General features: G+C 43.4%; 1 protein-coding gene across 3 annotated transcripts in view; it reads right to left on the bottom strand.

Moving 5' to 3' along the window:
* The window catches only part of afg3l2 (AFG3-like AAA ATPase 2), a 68123-nt gene that overhangs the window by 14124 nt on the left and 34788 nt on the right, over positions 1-19211 (bottom strand). For all 3 annotated transcript variants that reach the window (XR_014630702.1, XM_084446994.1, XM_084446995.1), the window contains exons 10-12: positions 17785-17938; positions 17537-17644; positions 10295-10420 (exon numbers count right to left, since the gene is read on the bottom strand). Coding sequence is in view for 2 of the 3 variants with exons in the window: in XM_084446994.1 (XP_084303120.1) it covers positions 10295-10420; positions 17537-17644; positions 17785-17938 (388 nt within the window). In the remaining variant the exon portion in view is untranslated. The remainder of the gene's footprint in view (positions 1-10294; positions 10421-17536; positions 17645-17784; positions 17939-19211) is intronic.

Genomic DNA, 19211 nt, shown 5'->3' on the forward strand with positions numbered 1-19211 from the left:
CCAGGTACTACAAGCTAACATTAGCTACTAGCTAAGTGAATGCTGGTCATTGCTGACGGCTGGTTCGTAAGGAATTGGCTTAATCTGTTTGAATCCTAGCTAACAAGCACAACTGGCTTCTAGACTCTAGAACATGTGCTGGAATGTCCCCAATGTGGCTAGCTAGCTCTGCGGGTTTGCCGCTTAGCTAGCTTGATAAGTCTTGCTCTCCAAACTCCACTGCGAAGGCCGTCGACTTGTTGGATGATTGAAAGCAGTGGATAGAGCTGGGTTGAGCGGCCTCCTCGTGGCGTGCAGGTAGCTGACTCTGGTCTTCTATGGCGCCGTTGCGAGCGAGATTTGCTCTGACAACACCACTTCCAACAAATTGTACTAACAACTTTATAGTTGAAAAATGAAAAGTTTGTTGAACACAATGTGTTGAGTAGTTTAGCCTACTAGCTATTGTGTCCAGCTAGCTATTGAAGCTATTTGACGAAGTTGTGACAGGTGGTGTAGCGCGCTTACAAGTGCCGCTAATTTCCACAATAAAAGTTTGCTTTCTGCGCAACAGTGACCATCCACTTCCGGAGTCCAAAAGTGGAAAATCCCATTCACTTCCTTCAAAGATATTTCTTATAAAATCCTAACTACTTTTAAGCCTGAAATCAAGCCAATCCTCAAAACACTCAAAAGGGCTTATTACATAGAACAAACTGATTAGGCTAATCAATTGTAAATGAAAATGACCACAACACAAACACAAATCCTGTGCATAGTTGAAATGGTAGTGGGTATACGGTGATAAACTGGAGTGATCATTTGACAGCAAGTAGCCTTTTCCAGAAATTGACAGAAACTGGATATTTTTAGAATAACAGGAATTTATTCACATAAAAGGGAAAGGAGTTGATGTGTAGGCATAAAGATGAAACGATACACTGCCATTAAACAATCCACAATAATTAGCTTACATGGTTAAGTTTGGGTGTTTTCAGTCAATGTTGGCGTTGTTCTAGCTTCTACTGTATATCGAATGTCCGACTGGTGTAAGATGGATAGCATAATGTTAGAGATAAATGTAGGCTATGGTTATGTTAATAAAGCTAACAATGATGTTGTAAAATGCATGCAGCACTGCCAATCTGAACGATTGATTCATTATTACTATGGATCGGTATTGTGATTGATCAAGGGCAAATGTGAAATAGCAGCCACAAACTCAGCGGGTTATCCGAGATGCGGTAGCAGTGGCCAAAGCTCCTGCTGGCGGGGAGTGAAGCATTTCAACTCGCCTGTCACTGGCTCCCTGGAGGAATTTAGCCTGGCTGCAATAACGTTATCGCGAAAGGAATGAATACCATCTACTAGCAAACAAAACATGTTCATCTATAATTAACCTGTTAAAACTAAGATGCCTGGATAAAAAACGAATGTCTCCAATGGATATATTTGACAAAAACAGGTTATGCAAGCCGGTTTTCATTGCTAACTCAAAGCGGGGAGAGCCGGGAACGTGCGTCTACATTTCACATAAACGTAAACCTGTTCGTGGACGCGCAAAGGCCAGAAAAGCACAACTGTGCAAGGACAAAAGGCACCGGAAATAGTCAAATGATGACAAATTTGCCAAGATGCCAAGATGGCGCAGCTCAATAGAGCTTCACTTCAGATTTCGAATCCTGGGGGCCTGTACACCACCTGTCACAACTTCGTCAAATAGCTTCAATAGTTAGCTGGACACAATAGCTAGTAGGCTAAACTACTCAACACATTGTATTCAACAAACTTTTTCACTTCATTTAACTTCGACCTCGGTAGTAGCTAACGTTAGCTAGTAGTACCTGACATTATTAGCCTACTAGCGTTTTAGCTAGCCTTTTCGTAAGTGTTGTAGCTGGCTAGCAGTCAGCTAGAGGTAACTTTAGCTAGCTAGCTAGCTACTAGGATGAGAAAAGAAGCCAGGGAGAGTGCATGCGGCCGCCATATTACATTTTGGCGGCCGCTATGGTGCCTTTTGCGGACCGCTAAAGCTAGAATGTAGAATTAAGAGAGGCAGTGGGTTACAGGGGATTTTACCACAGCTACGGGGCGTTGTTAGGTCCGACGCGATAGGCTATAGTTCTGAATTAAATGGTTGCCAGGCAACATAGGCTATCTAGCCTATTTTTGGCCTTGTTCACGTAAGCCATAAGGCACAATTCGGGTGGTTCCCGTTTATTTAGAATATTTCTAGCTATGCTGCAATTATTAAAACAGTTCTCCAGAGCACTCGTTTTTGCTGGTAGGGGTGTGGAAGTGTTGGAGTCGAACTGATGAGTGCGTTATTGTAATAGGATACGAAAAAGGCGAGGTTGCTGCGAGTGGTTGCTACGTAAAACATAGCCTACCGCTTGATTTTATCAATGGCCTTGTCAATGAGATTGAGATGGCTACCCTGTCTGGTGTTTATGGAATGTATGCTACTGTTCTTTTTGATTGTACAATCAGTTGTGTCAGTCCATCGTGAAGCAAGATGGCGCCAGTATGTTCGGCATGCCGCGTCTACTCAGTTTTCTGTTTGTCATTGCTCTGTTTTTAAATGTTTGCTGTCGGGATGTTTCGGCTCTATTTGCATACGATCGTCAAACTTTACAAAGCATCCGAGTTTCTGATTCGATGCAAATGTTTTTTAGAGCTGACATGAGAGATCAGAATGCCTCCCCCGTTAGCAGGTATTCCTGCTTACCTGCGCCGGTCACCTGGTGCCTCTCCCCGGATCAAACGCCGGAGGAGACGGGGAAAGCGGAGTGGTGTTCTGGTGAAAGTCAAGGCTCTCCTGTCGTCGTCTTGTCTGGAAAATCCGTGACTCATGCGTGGGGGATATTGTTATTCCTCTACTGTCAGGCGATCGCTGCAGATCAAGAGGCCATGGGTGCGTGCACAGCCCGAATGCCCTCGGACTTACGGGCGGCCTGGCTCGCTGATGACAGTGCCCACTCCACGCTCTGGGCCGGCTGCCTCTGGCTGGTGTAGCCGACAACAGGACCGCTGTCCGGGCAGGTGAGAGCCCATGCTGATGGGGTTGTCCCCAATAACCTGCGCCCAGTTAGATGGGCTGCGACCAGTCTGACTCCCAACTTGATCTTGTCCATGGCTTTGATTAATGCCAGGTCATTGGCGAATAAGACGTTCCAACTAAATGACTTTTTCACTTCCCGTGGGCTTGATTTTATGTTCCTGAACCGAGACTTGGTTACACGTTGGTGAGTCTATACCATTCTCCGAACTCCTCCCTCCCGACTGTATGTATCCCAGCACCCCTTGGACCACTGGGAAAGGTGGTGGGCTTGCGTGTGTTTTCAAGTCCAGCTTGTCGGCAGATTCCATCTGTCATTTACTCAAGCTTTGAGCTGCAACTCTTTGAAATAAACGCGTCTCCCCCTCTGCTGTGTGCGATTGTATATCGCCCACTCAATACAACAAGGTTTTTATCCAGGAGTTTGAGAGTTTTCTGTCTGGAACCATGGTGGATTATGATCACGTTATGATTTCGGGTGATATGAACATCCATGTCTGCTGTGAATCCAGTCCTCTGGCCAAAGACTTCCTGGCTCTGACTGATTCCTTCAGCCTCACTCAGTGGGTCTCGGGACCGACGCATAATAAAGGCCACACGCTGGACCTGGTGTTATTGCATGGCCTTACTGTCTGTGTAAATGAAATTTGTGATAACGCCTGTATTTCTGACCACATGCCTGTTCTATTCACTGCTGTTGTCCCATGCGCTGATGCCCCCTCACGTGCTCCTGTGCGCCGTTTTCAAGTGATAAACTCGGGACATCTCAGTGCTTTTCTCGGCAGCTGTCGATGGCTCTACCCTCTCGAATGTGGATGGCCTTGGTGCGCTCAGTGTGGGTGAGCTTGTGGTGCTGTTTAGTTCCACTTGCACCTCTATACTGGACTCTGTCGCCCCCTTGAGGAGTAGAAGTCCCAAGACACGTTCTGAACCGTGGATTACTGACTCTATCCGTGCGCCCAGATGCTCTTGTAGGCGTGCTGAGAGAAAGTGGAAAAAGGACAAGCTACATGTCTTGTTCGGGATTCTGCAGGACTGTGTAATGGAGTTTCAGAGAGCTGTGAAGGCAGCCAAAACCGGGTACATTTCCAACCTTGTCTCCAATAACATTGGGAGACCCAAGGTTCTCTTTGACACTCTGGACTCTCTCGTCAACCCTCGGGATACTGCCCCGGTTGTACCGTCATCTGCTCTCTGTAATGATTTTCTTAATTACTTTGTTGAGAAAATCGTGTCTCTTCGGTCCGCACCCCCCATTGCTGCCCCTGATCCCTCTGCCTCATCCTCATGCCCAGCTAGTCTCAATGAGTTTAAACTCATATCCCTGACATCACTGTCTGACGTTGTCCACGAGCTGCGGCCTACAAACTGCCCCTCCGACAGTGTTCCCTCTCGCCTTTTAAAAGATGCGCTTGATTCAGTGGGCTCTTTTATTCTTACTCTGGTCCATGCATGTTTTAGTTTTGGAGTCTTTCCAGCCTCCTTTAAACATGCTATAGTGCAACCACTAATCAAAAAGCCTAGTCTTGACCCAACTGTCCTCTCTAATTTTAGGCCCATCTCTAAACTGCCTTTTTTGTCCAAAGTACTGGAAAATATTGTTTCCATTCAGTTGCACTCTTTTTTAGCGATGAATGATGTGTATGAGAAGTTCCAGTCTGGTTTTAGAATTGCTCATAGCACTGAAACGACTCTCTTAAGGATTTTTTATGATATTATTCTTACTGTCAACTCTGGGTGTGCTGCTATCCTGGTTACACTAGATCTGACCGCGGCCTTTGACACTGTGGACCACAAGACCCTTCTTACCCGCCTTGAACAGTGTGCTGGCATTAAAGGTGCTGCTCTCATGTTCCTACAGTCTTACCTGACTGATAGGAGCTTCTCTGTCCAGCTGGGTGAGTTCTCCTCTAGTGTGGCCCCCCTCACCTGCGGTGTCCCCCAAGGATCCATCTTAGGCCCTTTATTATTTTCTTTATATATGCTGCCCCTGGGTTCCATTCTACGGAAACACAATGTGTCTTTCCACTGCTATGCTGACGATGTACAACTGTACCTCCCCCTGAAATTGAACTGTAAGGATTCCTTTAAGCCTGTAACATCTGCGCTAAATGACATCAAGACCTGGATGGACTTAAACTTCCTTAGTCTGAATGATGGGAAGACCAAGGTTATTTTGTTTGGTCATAAAGACAGCCATGTTAGCAACCTAGGGCCCCTCGCTGCAAAGAATTGCTCTTTTATTAAAAGTCTTGGTGTCACTTTTGATACTGGTTTTAATTTTGAGCGACAAATCGGCTCTGTGGTTAAAGGCTTATTCAAACTGAAACCGTACCTCTCTCTTAAGGACCTGGAGACAGTCATCCATGCTTTCATTTCTTCGAGATTGGACTACTGCAATGCCTTGTATGTGGGCCTTGACCAGCGGTCACTGAGGCGCCTGCAATTGGTCCAGAATGCTGCTGCGCGCCTCCTGACTGGAACCAAGAAGCGGGACCACATCACACCGGTGCTGGCCTCCCTCCACTGGCTTCCTGTTCGCTTCAGGATTGATTTTAAAATCTTAATGTTTATTTTTAAGGCTCTACATGGTTTGGCCCCCCACTATCTGGCTGAACTGATTCAAGTTCGGGCGACATCTAGAACCCTGAGGTCCTCCTCCGAGACTCTTTTAACAGTCCCTAGATCGAGACTTAAGACCAAGGGTGACCGAGCTTTTGCAGTGGCTGGCCCAAAGCTCTGGAACAGCCTCCCTCCACACATTAGACACGCACAGAACCTAGGGCTCTTTAAGTCTCAGCTTAAAACGCACTTGTTTTCACTGGCTTTTGAGACCTGATAGCCTACATCCCTTGTCCTGTTTTGTGTCCTGTCCTTTTATTGTTCTATGATTATGTGCACTTTATTCTGTTTTTTGTTTTAGTTTATTTTATATATTGTACAGCACTTTGGTGCAACTTCGGTCGATTTTAAACGTGCTTTATAAATAAAGTTGACCTTGACCTTGACCTTACAATTTGCTAATAAAGAAAATAAACCTAGACTGTGTAATTAGAAAAATATAATTACAGTACATGTGAACTACTGTAGAACTTAAGAAAAGAGCATGGCTTTAATTTACAGGTCCGGTAACAAGTAGTTACATTTGAACTACAGTAGAACACCTGGCTTTAATTTACAGGTCCGTTAACACGTAATTACATATGAACTACGGTAGAACGCCTGACTTTAATTTACAGGTCCGGTAACAAGTAATTACATATGAACTATTGTAGAACAGAGATTCACTCCAATTAACTAGTAAATTATAAAATAGTTCATCCATTGTTATTAAATAGTTAATACGTTGTTACAAAATAATTTATATGTTGTTACAAAATAGTTCATACGTTGTTAGGGACCTGTAATTTAAAGGGTTACCAAACAAAAACTCAGATTTTCCTGTCAACACAACACAAAGTTTCTAGTTACTGAATTTCCCTGACGGAATGAATAAAGTATTATCGTATCGTAAAAAATGTTCACCATGGACAGAGTTTTCAAAGAAGTCTGGTTTCAGTGGCCTACAGTATAACGCTGTTTGCGTGTGGATGGCAGGCCAAACCACGAAGAAAATACCCGGCTTCAAAAATACCCGTGTTCAGATAAGTTCACAGTCAAGTGAATTGATGACAATTTACATTATGGAACACTCAATTAACAGTAATTACAAACACGGTCATTGTTTTAATCAGCCATTTTGTCTGTAAAATATTTACATGTATTTAAATTGTTCCGAATGGTTGTAAATATTGGAATTCTGTGAAGTGTGTTGAAAACGTGACACCAGTCTGGACAAGACATTTATTGGAAATCAAAGTCTAATAAAAAAAAATAAAAAAAACCTCTGTGTCAGTGGACAAGAACCAGGGGCATCAGAAGAGGGGGTTGGTGATTGGGAGCCCCGGTTGGGAGGGGCACATACATTTCTGGCCCACGCCGCAGAATCTCCTCTCCCACCTTGAAATGGACAGCTGCAATAGGAAATGAGTCCTTACCCCAAGTGAAGGAGTTCAAGTACCTGGGGGTCTTGTTCACGAGTGAGGGAACCATGGAGAGGGAGTTTGACCGGAGAATTGGAGCAGCTTGTGCGGTTCTGCAGTCGCTTTACCGCACTGTTGTGACGAAAAGAGAGCTGAGCCAAAAGGCAAAGCTCTCGATCTACCGGTCTATTTTCGTCCCCACCCTCACCTATGGTCATGAACGATGGGTCATGACCGAAAGAACGAGATCACGGATACAAGCTGCCGAAATTCGTTTTCTCCAGAGGGTGGCTGGGGTCTCCCTGAGAGATCGGGTGAGAAGTTCAGTCATCCGGGAGAGACTCGGAGTAGAGCTGCTCCTTTGCGTCGAAAGGAGCCAGTTAAGGTGGTTCGGGCAACTAGTGAGGATGCCTCCTGGGCGCCTCCCTAGGGAGGTGTTCCAGGCGTTTCCGGCTGGGAGGAGGCTGCAGGGTAGACCCAGGACCAGGTGGTAGGACTACATCTCCGCACTGGCCTGTGAGCGGCTAAAGATTCCCCAGGCAGAGCTGGTTGATGCTGCTAGGGAAAGGGATGTCTTGGGCCCCCTGCTGGAACTGCTGCCTCCGCGACCCGACCCCGGATAAGTGGATGACGATGGATGGATGGATATCATTAAGATTTTAATTGACTAAATCTAAAGTCTAACAGGTTTAGTTAAAGTGTAATGCATTATTCAAGAGTTTCTCTAGAATTCCCTAACTCATACACACACTGTGCTTTCACACAACAGAAAAGTAGGTCTGTTATTGGATCAATCAATCAAAGCTTTATTTGTATGGCGCATTTCGTACCCAGAGGCAACACAATGCGCTTTACAGAGAACAAGGGAGGTGGGCATACAACCCACCCCTACATATTCCAGAGGGAAGCAAAAAAACAGTATCACCCAGGGGCCAGATAAGTGAGCTGTAAAAATTCTTCCCTGACCCCTCTCAAAAAGGCGATCGAGCAGGCTCCTGGAGTATGTTTGTCTACCGGCTAAGAACATTTATAAATCAATAAATTACATTAAATTACATTTTCAGAGTAAGATTCACATGGAGGATGGGGGCACTCAATGCTATGAAATGGTATGAATGTGCAGGAGTTTGAGCGAGCAGTAGTGCTCTTGTGAGACATCCTTGTAACCTGGGTCCAGATATTCAACTCAACGTTAACTGACATTCTGTCTAATATCAGGCTAACAACATTGTGAACCTACCTATTTGGTAGACATAGCCAAAAACGTTTTTTAAGCCATTTTTAGTTTTTGAATTTTGTTGGCTACTATCAGCCCTATAGTTTATCATGGTACAAAATAGATTAAGCACCTATTTGAAAGTGAAAGTAAGTTCGAGTTAGTGCAGTTTACACATGGTTTGCAAGTTTACACAAACTGCACTACCTTACAATGCCTGAGCCTCTAATTTTGGAAGGCGCAAAAAGTGGCGGCGTGGCATGCCAGTAGCGGAGCTGTGGTGTCAGCGCGTTGGCGGGATGCACCAATATGTTTTCGTGCAGTGCTGCACACTAACCACCAGGAGGCATTGTTCATCAAGAAGCAACTAGTGGCAGCAGAGCGTACTGACAATACACTGTTTCCTTCACGCTCTCAAACCTGATTAAATCAAGAGCGGACAGCGCAACAGGTGTAATTGATTACATTAATTCATATTCCCTTCTATTTATTGTGTCACAGCATTCTGATAGACACTTTCTACTAAGACATTAATAGGCTACAATCAATAAATACTATAGCACATAATGAGGTATGCTATAAATATGATGTCAGAGCTTAGAGTTTAGCGGGACTGGCTCAGAAGAAATGCATTTAGCCTACAGCTTGACCGTAGCTAGCGAGCTAGACAGCTACAGTAGGAACCGTAACAGGAAAATAGGCGCTGGGAGGAGGCCATTAACTCCATCGACTTCTCACACTCCAGCTGCAAGGCATGGAGCATCCTTAACAACCTCACTGGTAGGTCTAGACACTTCCCCCGTCACTGCCACATCTCTGCAAACAAAATTGCATCACAATCTGTTGTCTCGCTCTTTGCTCCGCAATTGACATCGCTCGTCTTACGCATTCGGTTAACAGATCAATTCATATTAGCCCATTTGTGTCAAAATACTGTAGCCTAGCCCACATCAGCATGCCCACATCAGCTTGTGGAGTCTCCTCTGGATACACTAGACCTACCTCAGCTCATTCATTCAATGAGTCCCTCTTTGTGCTCTCTTCTGCATTCCACAAATAGATTTGCAAGTTCACATCACCATAGGCTAGGTTCTCAAATGTTTTACATGTACATACATTGTACATCTCAAATGTTATGTAATTATAGTTCCTATATAGGCTAGTTATAGTTTGATTTCGCTGAATAGGCTACATTCCAGCCTACAGTTCCCAGTCCCTTGATAGCCTAATCTACCGTATTGTCGGTACGCTCCTCTGCCACTAGTTGCTTCTTGATCAACGATGCCTCCTGGTGGTTAGTGTGCAACACTAACACTGCACAAAAACACATTGGTGCTTCCCGCCATGTCTAGCTAAACGGGCTACAAGTGCTAGCTACATCTTATTTCATTCCACGTGGTTCTGTAATCACAGATCCAGAAACCCCCCATTTCAAAAACTCACTGGATCTACACAAATCACACGAATGACCAATTTTGGATTCAAAATTTCGCCAAAAGGTGAAAATATCCCTGTATAAATAGGTCTACTTGATAGGCCTATAAGATTAGTCTAACGTTAGTAGGGCCTAGCGTTAGTGCTAGCTAGTTTGTGAAAATTCAGTTTCCCAACATGAGTGCTTATCATGGTAGCTATGGCTATAGCTATTTTATAGTGGGAAATTTAGGCTTAATCTTCTAATAGTGGCCGGGGCCTTTATTTACTGAGCTGCAGATAGCCCCAGGCCTTTATAGAAGGTAGGCCTATATTAGAGGCAGGCCTTTATTTCTTAAAATTTAACTCTCATGGACATAATCCCTTAATTTCAGGACTTGTATTGCCAAAACATTGCACGAACCAAAAAATATGCCCTGTGTCATCCAACAAAACAAATCACTGTAAACAGTCTTCCGGGAGAGCTGTGAATGTTAAGCAGATCTACTAAATGCCATTCAACATATGGACTTTTGGATTAGTGGTTCCCCTTCAAGCTCACTAATGGTGATGACCACCTTCTAGTATCCAGCTTGATATGCTTACCTGAGAAGCCAGGAGTGAGAGCAGCCATTTTCTTTGCAAGAGCATCTTTGTCCATCTTTGCATCCAGTTTCAGTGGTCTAAGATGCACTTTGAAAATAGATGCCCTACCCTTGATATCAGGAGGACCTGTGGAAACAAGCAAATCAACAGTATAACTAATGACCAGCATTAAGTTTTAAGATTTAAGAAGCATAGAATTGTCTAAAATGTTTCAGTAAGCTGAAGCCTTAACATCTCCCTTCACTGGAACTAAGGGGTCTAGGCAAACCCAGAAAATCCCAGACCATTATCCCTCCTCCACCAAACTTTATAGTTGGTACAATGCAGTCAGGCAGATAACGTTCTGCTGGCATTCGCCAAACCCAGACTTGTCCATCAGACTGCCAGATAGAGAAGCGTGATTTATCACTCCACAGAACACGTTTCCACTTTCTACACCACTCCATCCGATGCTTGGCATTGCACTTGCTGATGTAAGGTTTGCATGCGGCTGTTCGGCCATGGAAACCCATGTCATTAAGCTCCCGGCGCCCAGTTTTTGTGCTGATGTTAATGCCAGAGGAGGTTTGGTAGTTATTGAGACAGCAGGGCGATTTTTGCGCACTATGCGCCTCAGCACTCGGCGACCCCGCTCTGTAACTTTGCATGGTCTGCCACTTCGTGGCTGAGTTGCTGTGGTTCCTAAACGCTTACACTTTGCAATAACCAGGGCAGTCAGGTTGAAGTCCGAGACCTCTACAACGGCAAACCATACGCGCAGTTTGACTTTTTGATCGGGGGGGCAGTCAGTCCCAGGCCCAGCCCCCCCCCCTCATCAAATAGGGATTATAATAGCGGTAAAAATAAAAAAAATACATGCCCTGCACGAACATTGGAATGCGCATATTCTGTTACAGTTGCATGATTGACCCACAACATTTCAAAACAGTGCGTATTCTTTCCAATATCCACGTTTCGTTCAACTGCGCCTCCGCTGTGCCATCCATTAGCACAAAATGTGGAATTCGTTTCAATATAGCCTAGGCCTACTTCAAACAATATTTTCCCAAAAGATTCTTCCAAAAACCACAAAACTAATTCCGTTTAGCATAATGGCAATTATTATGGAAGCATTGTCCTTTGACTACACCCCGGTGATAAGCTATTGTTTGTATTTCTAGAATAAAGCAAGAAGCAACTTCATTCACTGTCATTTTATTGAATCCTCCTGATCACTCAGTCTCTGTGTTTGTTATATGATAGCCTACTTGTTTGTGATCTGTTTTAAATGAATGAATCAATTCATTTAGGCTACTAAAGGAAAGTAGGCTACATTGAGGAACCATTACCCATCTACAGAAGGGACAGAGACACCTATGGGGGAGGAGTTGGAATATATATTCAAAATCACATCCCTGCTAAGATCAGAGAGGACCTCATGTCAAGTGATGTTGAAATGTTGTGGCTTCAGGTGCACCTGCCTCATTTGAAGCCATTGCTGATAGGATGCTGTTACAGGCCACCAAGTTCGAACAGTCAGTATCTAGATAATCTGTGTGAAATGCTTGATAGAGTGTGTGATGTGAACAGAGAGATGTATTTATTGGGAGACCTGAACATTGACTTTCTTTCACCAAGCTGTCCACTAAAGAAGAAACTTTTCACTGTAACGAGTGCCTGTAGTCTGACTCAGATAATCAAACAACCTACTAGAGTGTGCACTAACAGTACTGGAACATCATCCACATGCATTGATCACATCTACACTAATGCTGGAGAACTTTGCTCCCGAGCCATATCTGTGCCCATTGGATTTAGTGATCACAATCTAGTAGCTGTATCCAGGAAAGGCAAAGTTCCAAAAGTGGGGCCTAAAATAGTGTTAAAGAGATCATACAAGAAATTTTGTTGTGACTCATATGTGGATGATGTTAAAAACATTTGTTGGTCTGCTGTGAGTAATGAGAGAGACCCAGATGCTGCCCTTGATGTATTTATGCAATTGTTGTTCTCAGTGATCGATAAACATGCACCTGTTAAGAAACTAACTGTCAAATCTGCTAGTTCCCCCTGGGTTGATGAGGAGTTAAAAAAATTCATGGTTAAAAGAGATGTGGCAAAGGTGTGGCAAATAAATCTGGCTGCACATCTGATAGGCAGACCTACTGTAAATTAAGAAACCATGTAACTAAGTTGAACAAAAAGAAGAAGAAATTATATTACTAACAAAGTTAGACAATGTAAAGCATGATGGAAAAAAGCTATGGAGTGCCCTAAATAATATCATGGGAAGGAACAGCAACTCAACATCATCTTTCATAGAATCATCAGATGGGTCTTTCATCACTAAGCCTGTAGATATTGGCAATTATTTTAATAACCACTTTACTGGCAAAGTATACAATTTAAGGAAAAACATGACAACCAGTTGTGAGTCATCATATTCATGCATTAAATACCAGGGGCCGGTTGCACAAAACATCTTAAGTTTTTCCCTTAAGTATGACCCTTAAGGGTTAATTTCCCCTTAGTTAAGGGGATTACTTAAGGGTGTTGCACAGAATCCCTTACAAGGTTTCCTTAGCTAAGGAGAAACGTTAAGGGTTTTCATACAAGGAAAGAGATTTTACAGCAGTAAAATTGTAGTTTCCATGGTGACCATTGGTTTGCTTGCACGTGACCGGCTATCTGTCACAACACTACACTGGGACGTCCTGAGACGCTGGGGAAAATGTCTGAGGAGAAAAAGAGAAAGCCAAACTGGTCTGAGGAAGAGAAAATTGATGGAGTGTTGATTTTTCCGATTAATAAATTGCTCCTCGTACTGGGTGGGTGCTTGAATCTTGATGTGCGTCCCGTCTATCACCCTGCACACTTTCGGGAAGCCGGCAACATTAAAAAAAGTGCGCCGCTACCGCATCCTCCTCCCGTTTAGATGGGAAGTTGACCACCTCATCCAGCAGACCGGTAATGGCGTTTGATACCCGGTGAACCACACGGCACACAGTAGAATGGTGGACATGAATAATGTCTGCGAGGACCGACTGAAAAGATCCCGTCGCATAAAATCGGAGCGCAATCATCAATTGCAACGGGGCTGGAAGCGCATAGCTTCGGAAGGTTGGGTGGTCCAAGCCCAGGCGGTTGGACAAGTCAAAAATGGACTGTCGATCAAATCTGTAATTAAATATCAGTTGTTCCTCACTAAGAGCGTCTAGTGGGTTCTCCCTGTCGCGGAACACTCTTCTTGGGACTCGATTCCCATCGTTTATGTTAATAAACGCAGCCATAACTTAGCTAAGGTTGGGGTAGAGGTCCCTTATGTTTTTTCCCTTATTTTGCCTGCTAAGGTCTTTTGTGCAACACCTTAACTGACTTTAAGGGACTCCTTAAGTATTATACCGAGATAAGTAGAAAACCTTAAATACTTGAGGGACATCTTAAGGAAACCTTAAGGGGAATACTTAAGGGTGTTTGTGCAACAGATTTTATTTTAAGGAAACCTTAAGTCAGAACTTAAGGGAAATATTAACTTAAGATGTTTTGTGCAACCGGCCCCAGATCATGAAAGACAAGAACTGCACATTTGAGCTATGTAAAGTGAGGCCAGATGATGTGAAAACACTACTTCTGTCTATACATAATGGAAAACCACCTGGCATTGACAACTTGGATGGAAAACTACTGTGGCTGGTTGTGGACCATATTGCAACTCCCATTTGCCACATCTTCAATCTGAGTCTTGAGTGTAATGTGTTTCCACAAATATGGAGAGAAGCTAAAGTCATCCCACTTCCCAAGAATGCTAGAGCGGCTTTTACGGGACCTAACAGCCGACCAATTAGTCTGTTACCGGTTCTTAGCAAATTGTATTTGACCAGATACAATGCTATCTATCTGTGAACAGCTTGATAAGTGACTACCAGCATGCGTATAGGAAAGGTCACTCAACATGTACAGCACTTACACAAATGACAGATGATTGGCTGACAGAAATTGATCAAAGGAACATTGTGGGAGCAGTACTGTTAGACTTCAGTGCAGCCTTTGATGTGATTGATCACAAACTATTGTTGAAAAAACGTATGTGTTATGGTTTTGCTCCATCTGCCCCATTATGGATCGAAAGCTACATATCCAATAGAACACAAAGAGTTTTCTAGAATGGTAGTTTTTCTCATTCAAATTGTTATGTGTGAAATTCTGCAAGGGAGCTCTTTGGGCCCTTTACTGTTTTCTGTTTTCACCAATGATCTACCACTTGTTTTGGATAAAGCCTCTGTGTCCATGTACGCAGATGACACAACAGTTTATGTGCATGCACCCACAGTCTATGAAATCACTGCAGATCTCAACAAAGAGTTACACACAGTGCTAGACTGGGTTACCACCAACAAACTAGTCCTAAATACATCAAAGACTAAGAGCATTGTATTTGGAACAAATCACTCTTTGAAAATGAGACCTGAATTGAACCTGACGCTGGGCAATGCAGCTATTGAGCAGGTGGAGGAAACCAAGCTTCTTGGTGTTATAGTAGACAGCAAACTATCCTGGACCAGGCATATAGACTATCTGGTTGGAAAAATGGGTAGGAACATATCTGTTATTAAAAGATGCTCTTATTTTTTAACACCACTCTTATTGAAACAAGTTCTGCAGACTCTGGTGTTATCACATCTAGATTACTGCTTAATGATATGGTCAAGTGCAACTAAAAAGGATCTTGGGAAACTCCAGCTAGCTCAGAACAAAGCTGCTCGTCTTACCCTACGGTGTACATTAAGATCAAATGTGAACAACATGCATGCAAATCTTCACTGGTTAAAAGCCAAGGAGAGGCTGACAGCTTCACTTCTTGTTTTTGTAAGAAACATAATTATGTCAAAGACTCCTCAATGTTTGTACAGCCAACTAATGTTCAGCTCTAACACACATACCTACCCTACCAGACATGCTACCAGAGATCTCTTCACAGTTCCAAAATCAAGAACTAAATCAAAACAACGCACAGTAATGTATAGAACCATGGTTGAGTGGAATTCACTTCCAACTCAGATAGCTAAAGCTCATAGTAAAATAAAAAATAAAAAAACAAACAAGTGAAGCACCACCTCATAGCCCTTCATATGTAGGCAAATGTATTGCACGTTAGTATTGTAGTATGTGACATGGTACTGTAATATTAATGTAATGTATGACCTTTTTTATGAGAATGGACTGTTAGTTTTTATGTTTTTAATTTGTGTGTAACTGTTTTGTCTATAAGTGTCCTATCTGTTGTTGTTCTGTGTTATGTGTGGACCCCAGGAAGAGTTGCTGATCTCATTGACATCAGCTAATGGGGATCCTAATAAAGAGAAAGAAAGAATTTCAATGTGCTGGGGCTGCCTCCACTGGTAATGAGTGGAGAGTATTCGAGAAACGGTGTGATCTGAAACAGATCATTCCCTTCCAATGCTGTTCCAGAGGTGTTATGCTTTTACAGTATACAGTGCTTTTTGGAAAATCGGAGAGCCTTCTCCACTGTTTATATATATTTATATAATTGGCTGCTATTTCTGCTTCCCACTATCGATTCAGCTCCACCATGGTGAGTGTGAATGCGCTGGTGTGCCATTACATTAAGGGTGCAAATCTTTGGCCCCTTCCTGGGATCTTTCCATTGTGTTGAAGGCACTGTCCCAAGAGCCTTTCAAACGTCTGGAGAGTGTTGATATGAAAGTGCTCTATTTCGAGACTGCAATGCTCTTTACTCTGTCCTCGGCTAAGCGAGTGAGTGAGCTGCATGTGTTCACCCCCTATGCATGCAATTTGCCCTGGGTGTGTGGGCTCTCATGACCTAACCATGCTTTTATGCCCTTTTAGGTCATTAACGCTTCCGGTAGCTCTGCTCTCGAGCTCTTGGCTTTCCATCCTCCATCCTTTTCCTCTCCTGAGGAATTCCTCTCCACTGTCCCTGTCCGGTGAGCGCGCTGTGCGCTTACTTTGATAGGACTAGAGTGTTGAGACAGAGCAACCAGTTCTTCATCTCCTGGGCTCCCCCTCATAATGAGAGACCTATCTCTAGCCAGAAACTGTCCCATTGGATAGTAGCGGCCATATGCATGGCTTAGCGCATTGTGTTGCCTCTGGGTATGAAATGCGCTATACAAATAAAGCTTTGATTGATTGATTGATTAGAGGTTTGCAGCCTCCGGTGGACCTTCGGGCGCATTCCACCAGAGGTCTGGATAGTCCTTGGGCACTGTTCAGGGGGTTGTCATTGCAGAATATTTGTGCTGCTGTGAGTTGGTCGACTCCTCACACATTTATCATATTCTACCAACTGGACATGACTGCACCTTTGTTGGCACACACGGTTCTCCGTGTTGGTTGATCTTAGGGGGCAGGTTTCCAGCCTTCGCAGGTTTCGGATGGCTTATCTGCAATTCGGGAGTAGATTACATCTATCCCATAGGTGAGACACTGAACAAATATTAGAGAAAGAACTTTACGTTACCATCGTAACCCTGGTTCTTTGATAATATGAGTGAGGTGTCTCATCGCACTTCCTTGCTTGCATTGCACGGGGAAGAGATAGGGCCGAGAATGCAGTTCCGCCACGTCCCTGTGAATCGTGTGAACTGGTCTATCCAATCATGGACAGACACTTTGAAAGGCTTCCCAAGGAATCATGTGTGAGGTTTATCCCACAGGTGAGACACCTCACTCATATTATCAAAGAACCAGGGTTACAATAGTAATCTAAAGTTATATTGTTTATATTATGTTTGTCTACTGTCTGTGTTGTTGTGTGGATGACTTACTGCAAACCAAACCTAAATACAGGCACTAATAAAGTAAACTGAACTGAACTGTGTGGAATCTCAGGTAATTCCATTTGTAGTTGTGAGAATTATGAAAAGACAAAGCAGATGTTTGTGTTCAGTGATCAGCCTGCATTGGGCCCGCTGTGTTTTCACTCTAGTCAATTGAAGGTCATGTATTTGGGACAACGCCAGACCATAAGAATTGAGCATTTAACACCAGCTAGCCTACTGCTGAGGTGCAGCGGCTCAAGCCTGGCACAGGACTGACATTCCTCCATGATGAAAGGACATTTTCTGAAAATGTCAGGATTAACGGCCCCAGACTAGGGAAACAATGCAGAAATAATGAGCCAATGCCATAGTTTCTGTCAAATTATAGACCGCTCTAAACAGTGACGAACATTGATGCAGTACAAGGTGGATATAAAGTATAACTGTGATCTGTATGTACCGATGTAGATCTGCCTGTCGAAACGCCCAGGCCTCATCAGCGCAGGGTCTAGGATATCCGGTCTGTTGGTGCCTGCAAGCACCACCACATTGGTTGCAGTGTTGAACCCTGTGGGAAAATGAAGGAAATTGCTGATCATTTTGTAGTAGAACGTCATTATAAACCAATCTCCCTCTATACTCACAATATGACTCGCTAATTGAACCTTTCATTTGTCTCTAGTTTTGGTCAAAAGCAGTAGTAAATACCATCCATCTCCACCAGTAACTGATTGAGTGTGTTCTCCTGCTCGCTCTGACCACCAAAGTTCCCTCTTCCTCGCTTGCGCCCCACAGCATCAATCTCATCAATGAAGAGTATGCAGGGGGCGTTCTTACGGGCCAAGACGAACAGGTCTCTGACCTGCAGGGCAAAAAAACACATCATTATCATTACATCTGACCTGGAGGGGAAAAAACTAAATCATTAACATTAAAGCTGATTAAAAGCAGATTGTCAGTAAAAGTAGATCATTGTCATTAAACACCATCCAATTTATTTAATGATAAGTGAATGAGAAAAATCCCTCTAGCACTGACTTTTTTGTCATACCATGCGCCACACTCGATCTCAGGGATGGATAATTATGGGAATCCCTTTGGTCACCTCAGAGTTGGGAAAGTTATTTTCCAGTTCCTGGAACAATTCTTAAAATTGTACACACTAGTGACACTAGGGTAATTCAATCAGGGACCTCTTTTCTGACAACTGGAATTGCACTGAAGCACTAGTGAAAAGTGCCCGTTAAATATGCACTTGCCATGACTTCCTTCACTTCCTTTATAGTATGATGTGTGTACGTGCTTGAAAGAATCTTGACAGCAGCGGTACCCTGTAGCAGCGAGCGACAGTAGCTAGTTAGCTAACTTGAAAGCCACTGTCCACAACTGAACACATAGCTACACATACCTGTGCTGTTGGGAACTGATAAATAATTGCATACAGTAGAAGACACTACAGTATACTGTCTGAAGCTAATTATCTAGAAAGAATGGCAAGCTTCCAAACGTTAACTATAGAGCGCCATAGGGCAGTCGTCCACGATTTACTGAAATATCAAAAATTACACCCAGGTGGTTACTGTAAATAAGCGATGTAACAGGTAACCGGTTTATGAGCAATCTCTACTCTACTGCCTTACGGTATTGGTCTTAATCTCATGTTACGAACAGATACATGGATGAATTAGAGCTGAGATCTTTACCCATGCTGATATGATCTGTATAAAAACAAGTTTCTATGATAATCAAATGTTATACATACTGAAAAACACATGGAACATTCTCCATTTCCAAAACATTTGGAAAAGCCGATTAATCATAAATGTATCACATTGTTTCCTCTCAAAAACAACAGACAACAGCAGCTAGACAGAAATAATTAGCGGTTGTTTACATTGGCCCTGTTTTGCACATTGGACCAATACCGATATATAAAAAAATGACTAACATCGGCCGATACCGATATGATTGCCGATATATCATGCATCCCTACTAAATAACATTATCATTCTTTTCTAAGTATATAGGCCAGGTAAATGTGTGCCAGGTGATCCCATCAAACCATGTCCGCCCAATAACGCAGCATACCCATTACCACGCAGACCCTTTAAAGCAGGTCCCATTATGGACTTCAC

Source organism: Borostomias antarcticus (genome assembly GCF_949987555.1).
Source record: "Borostomias antarcticus genome assembly, chromosome: 12".
NCBI lineage: Eukaryota > Metazoa > Chordata > Actinopteri > Stomiiformes > Stomiidae > Borostomias > Borostomias antarcticus.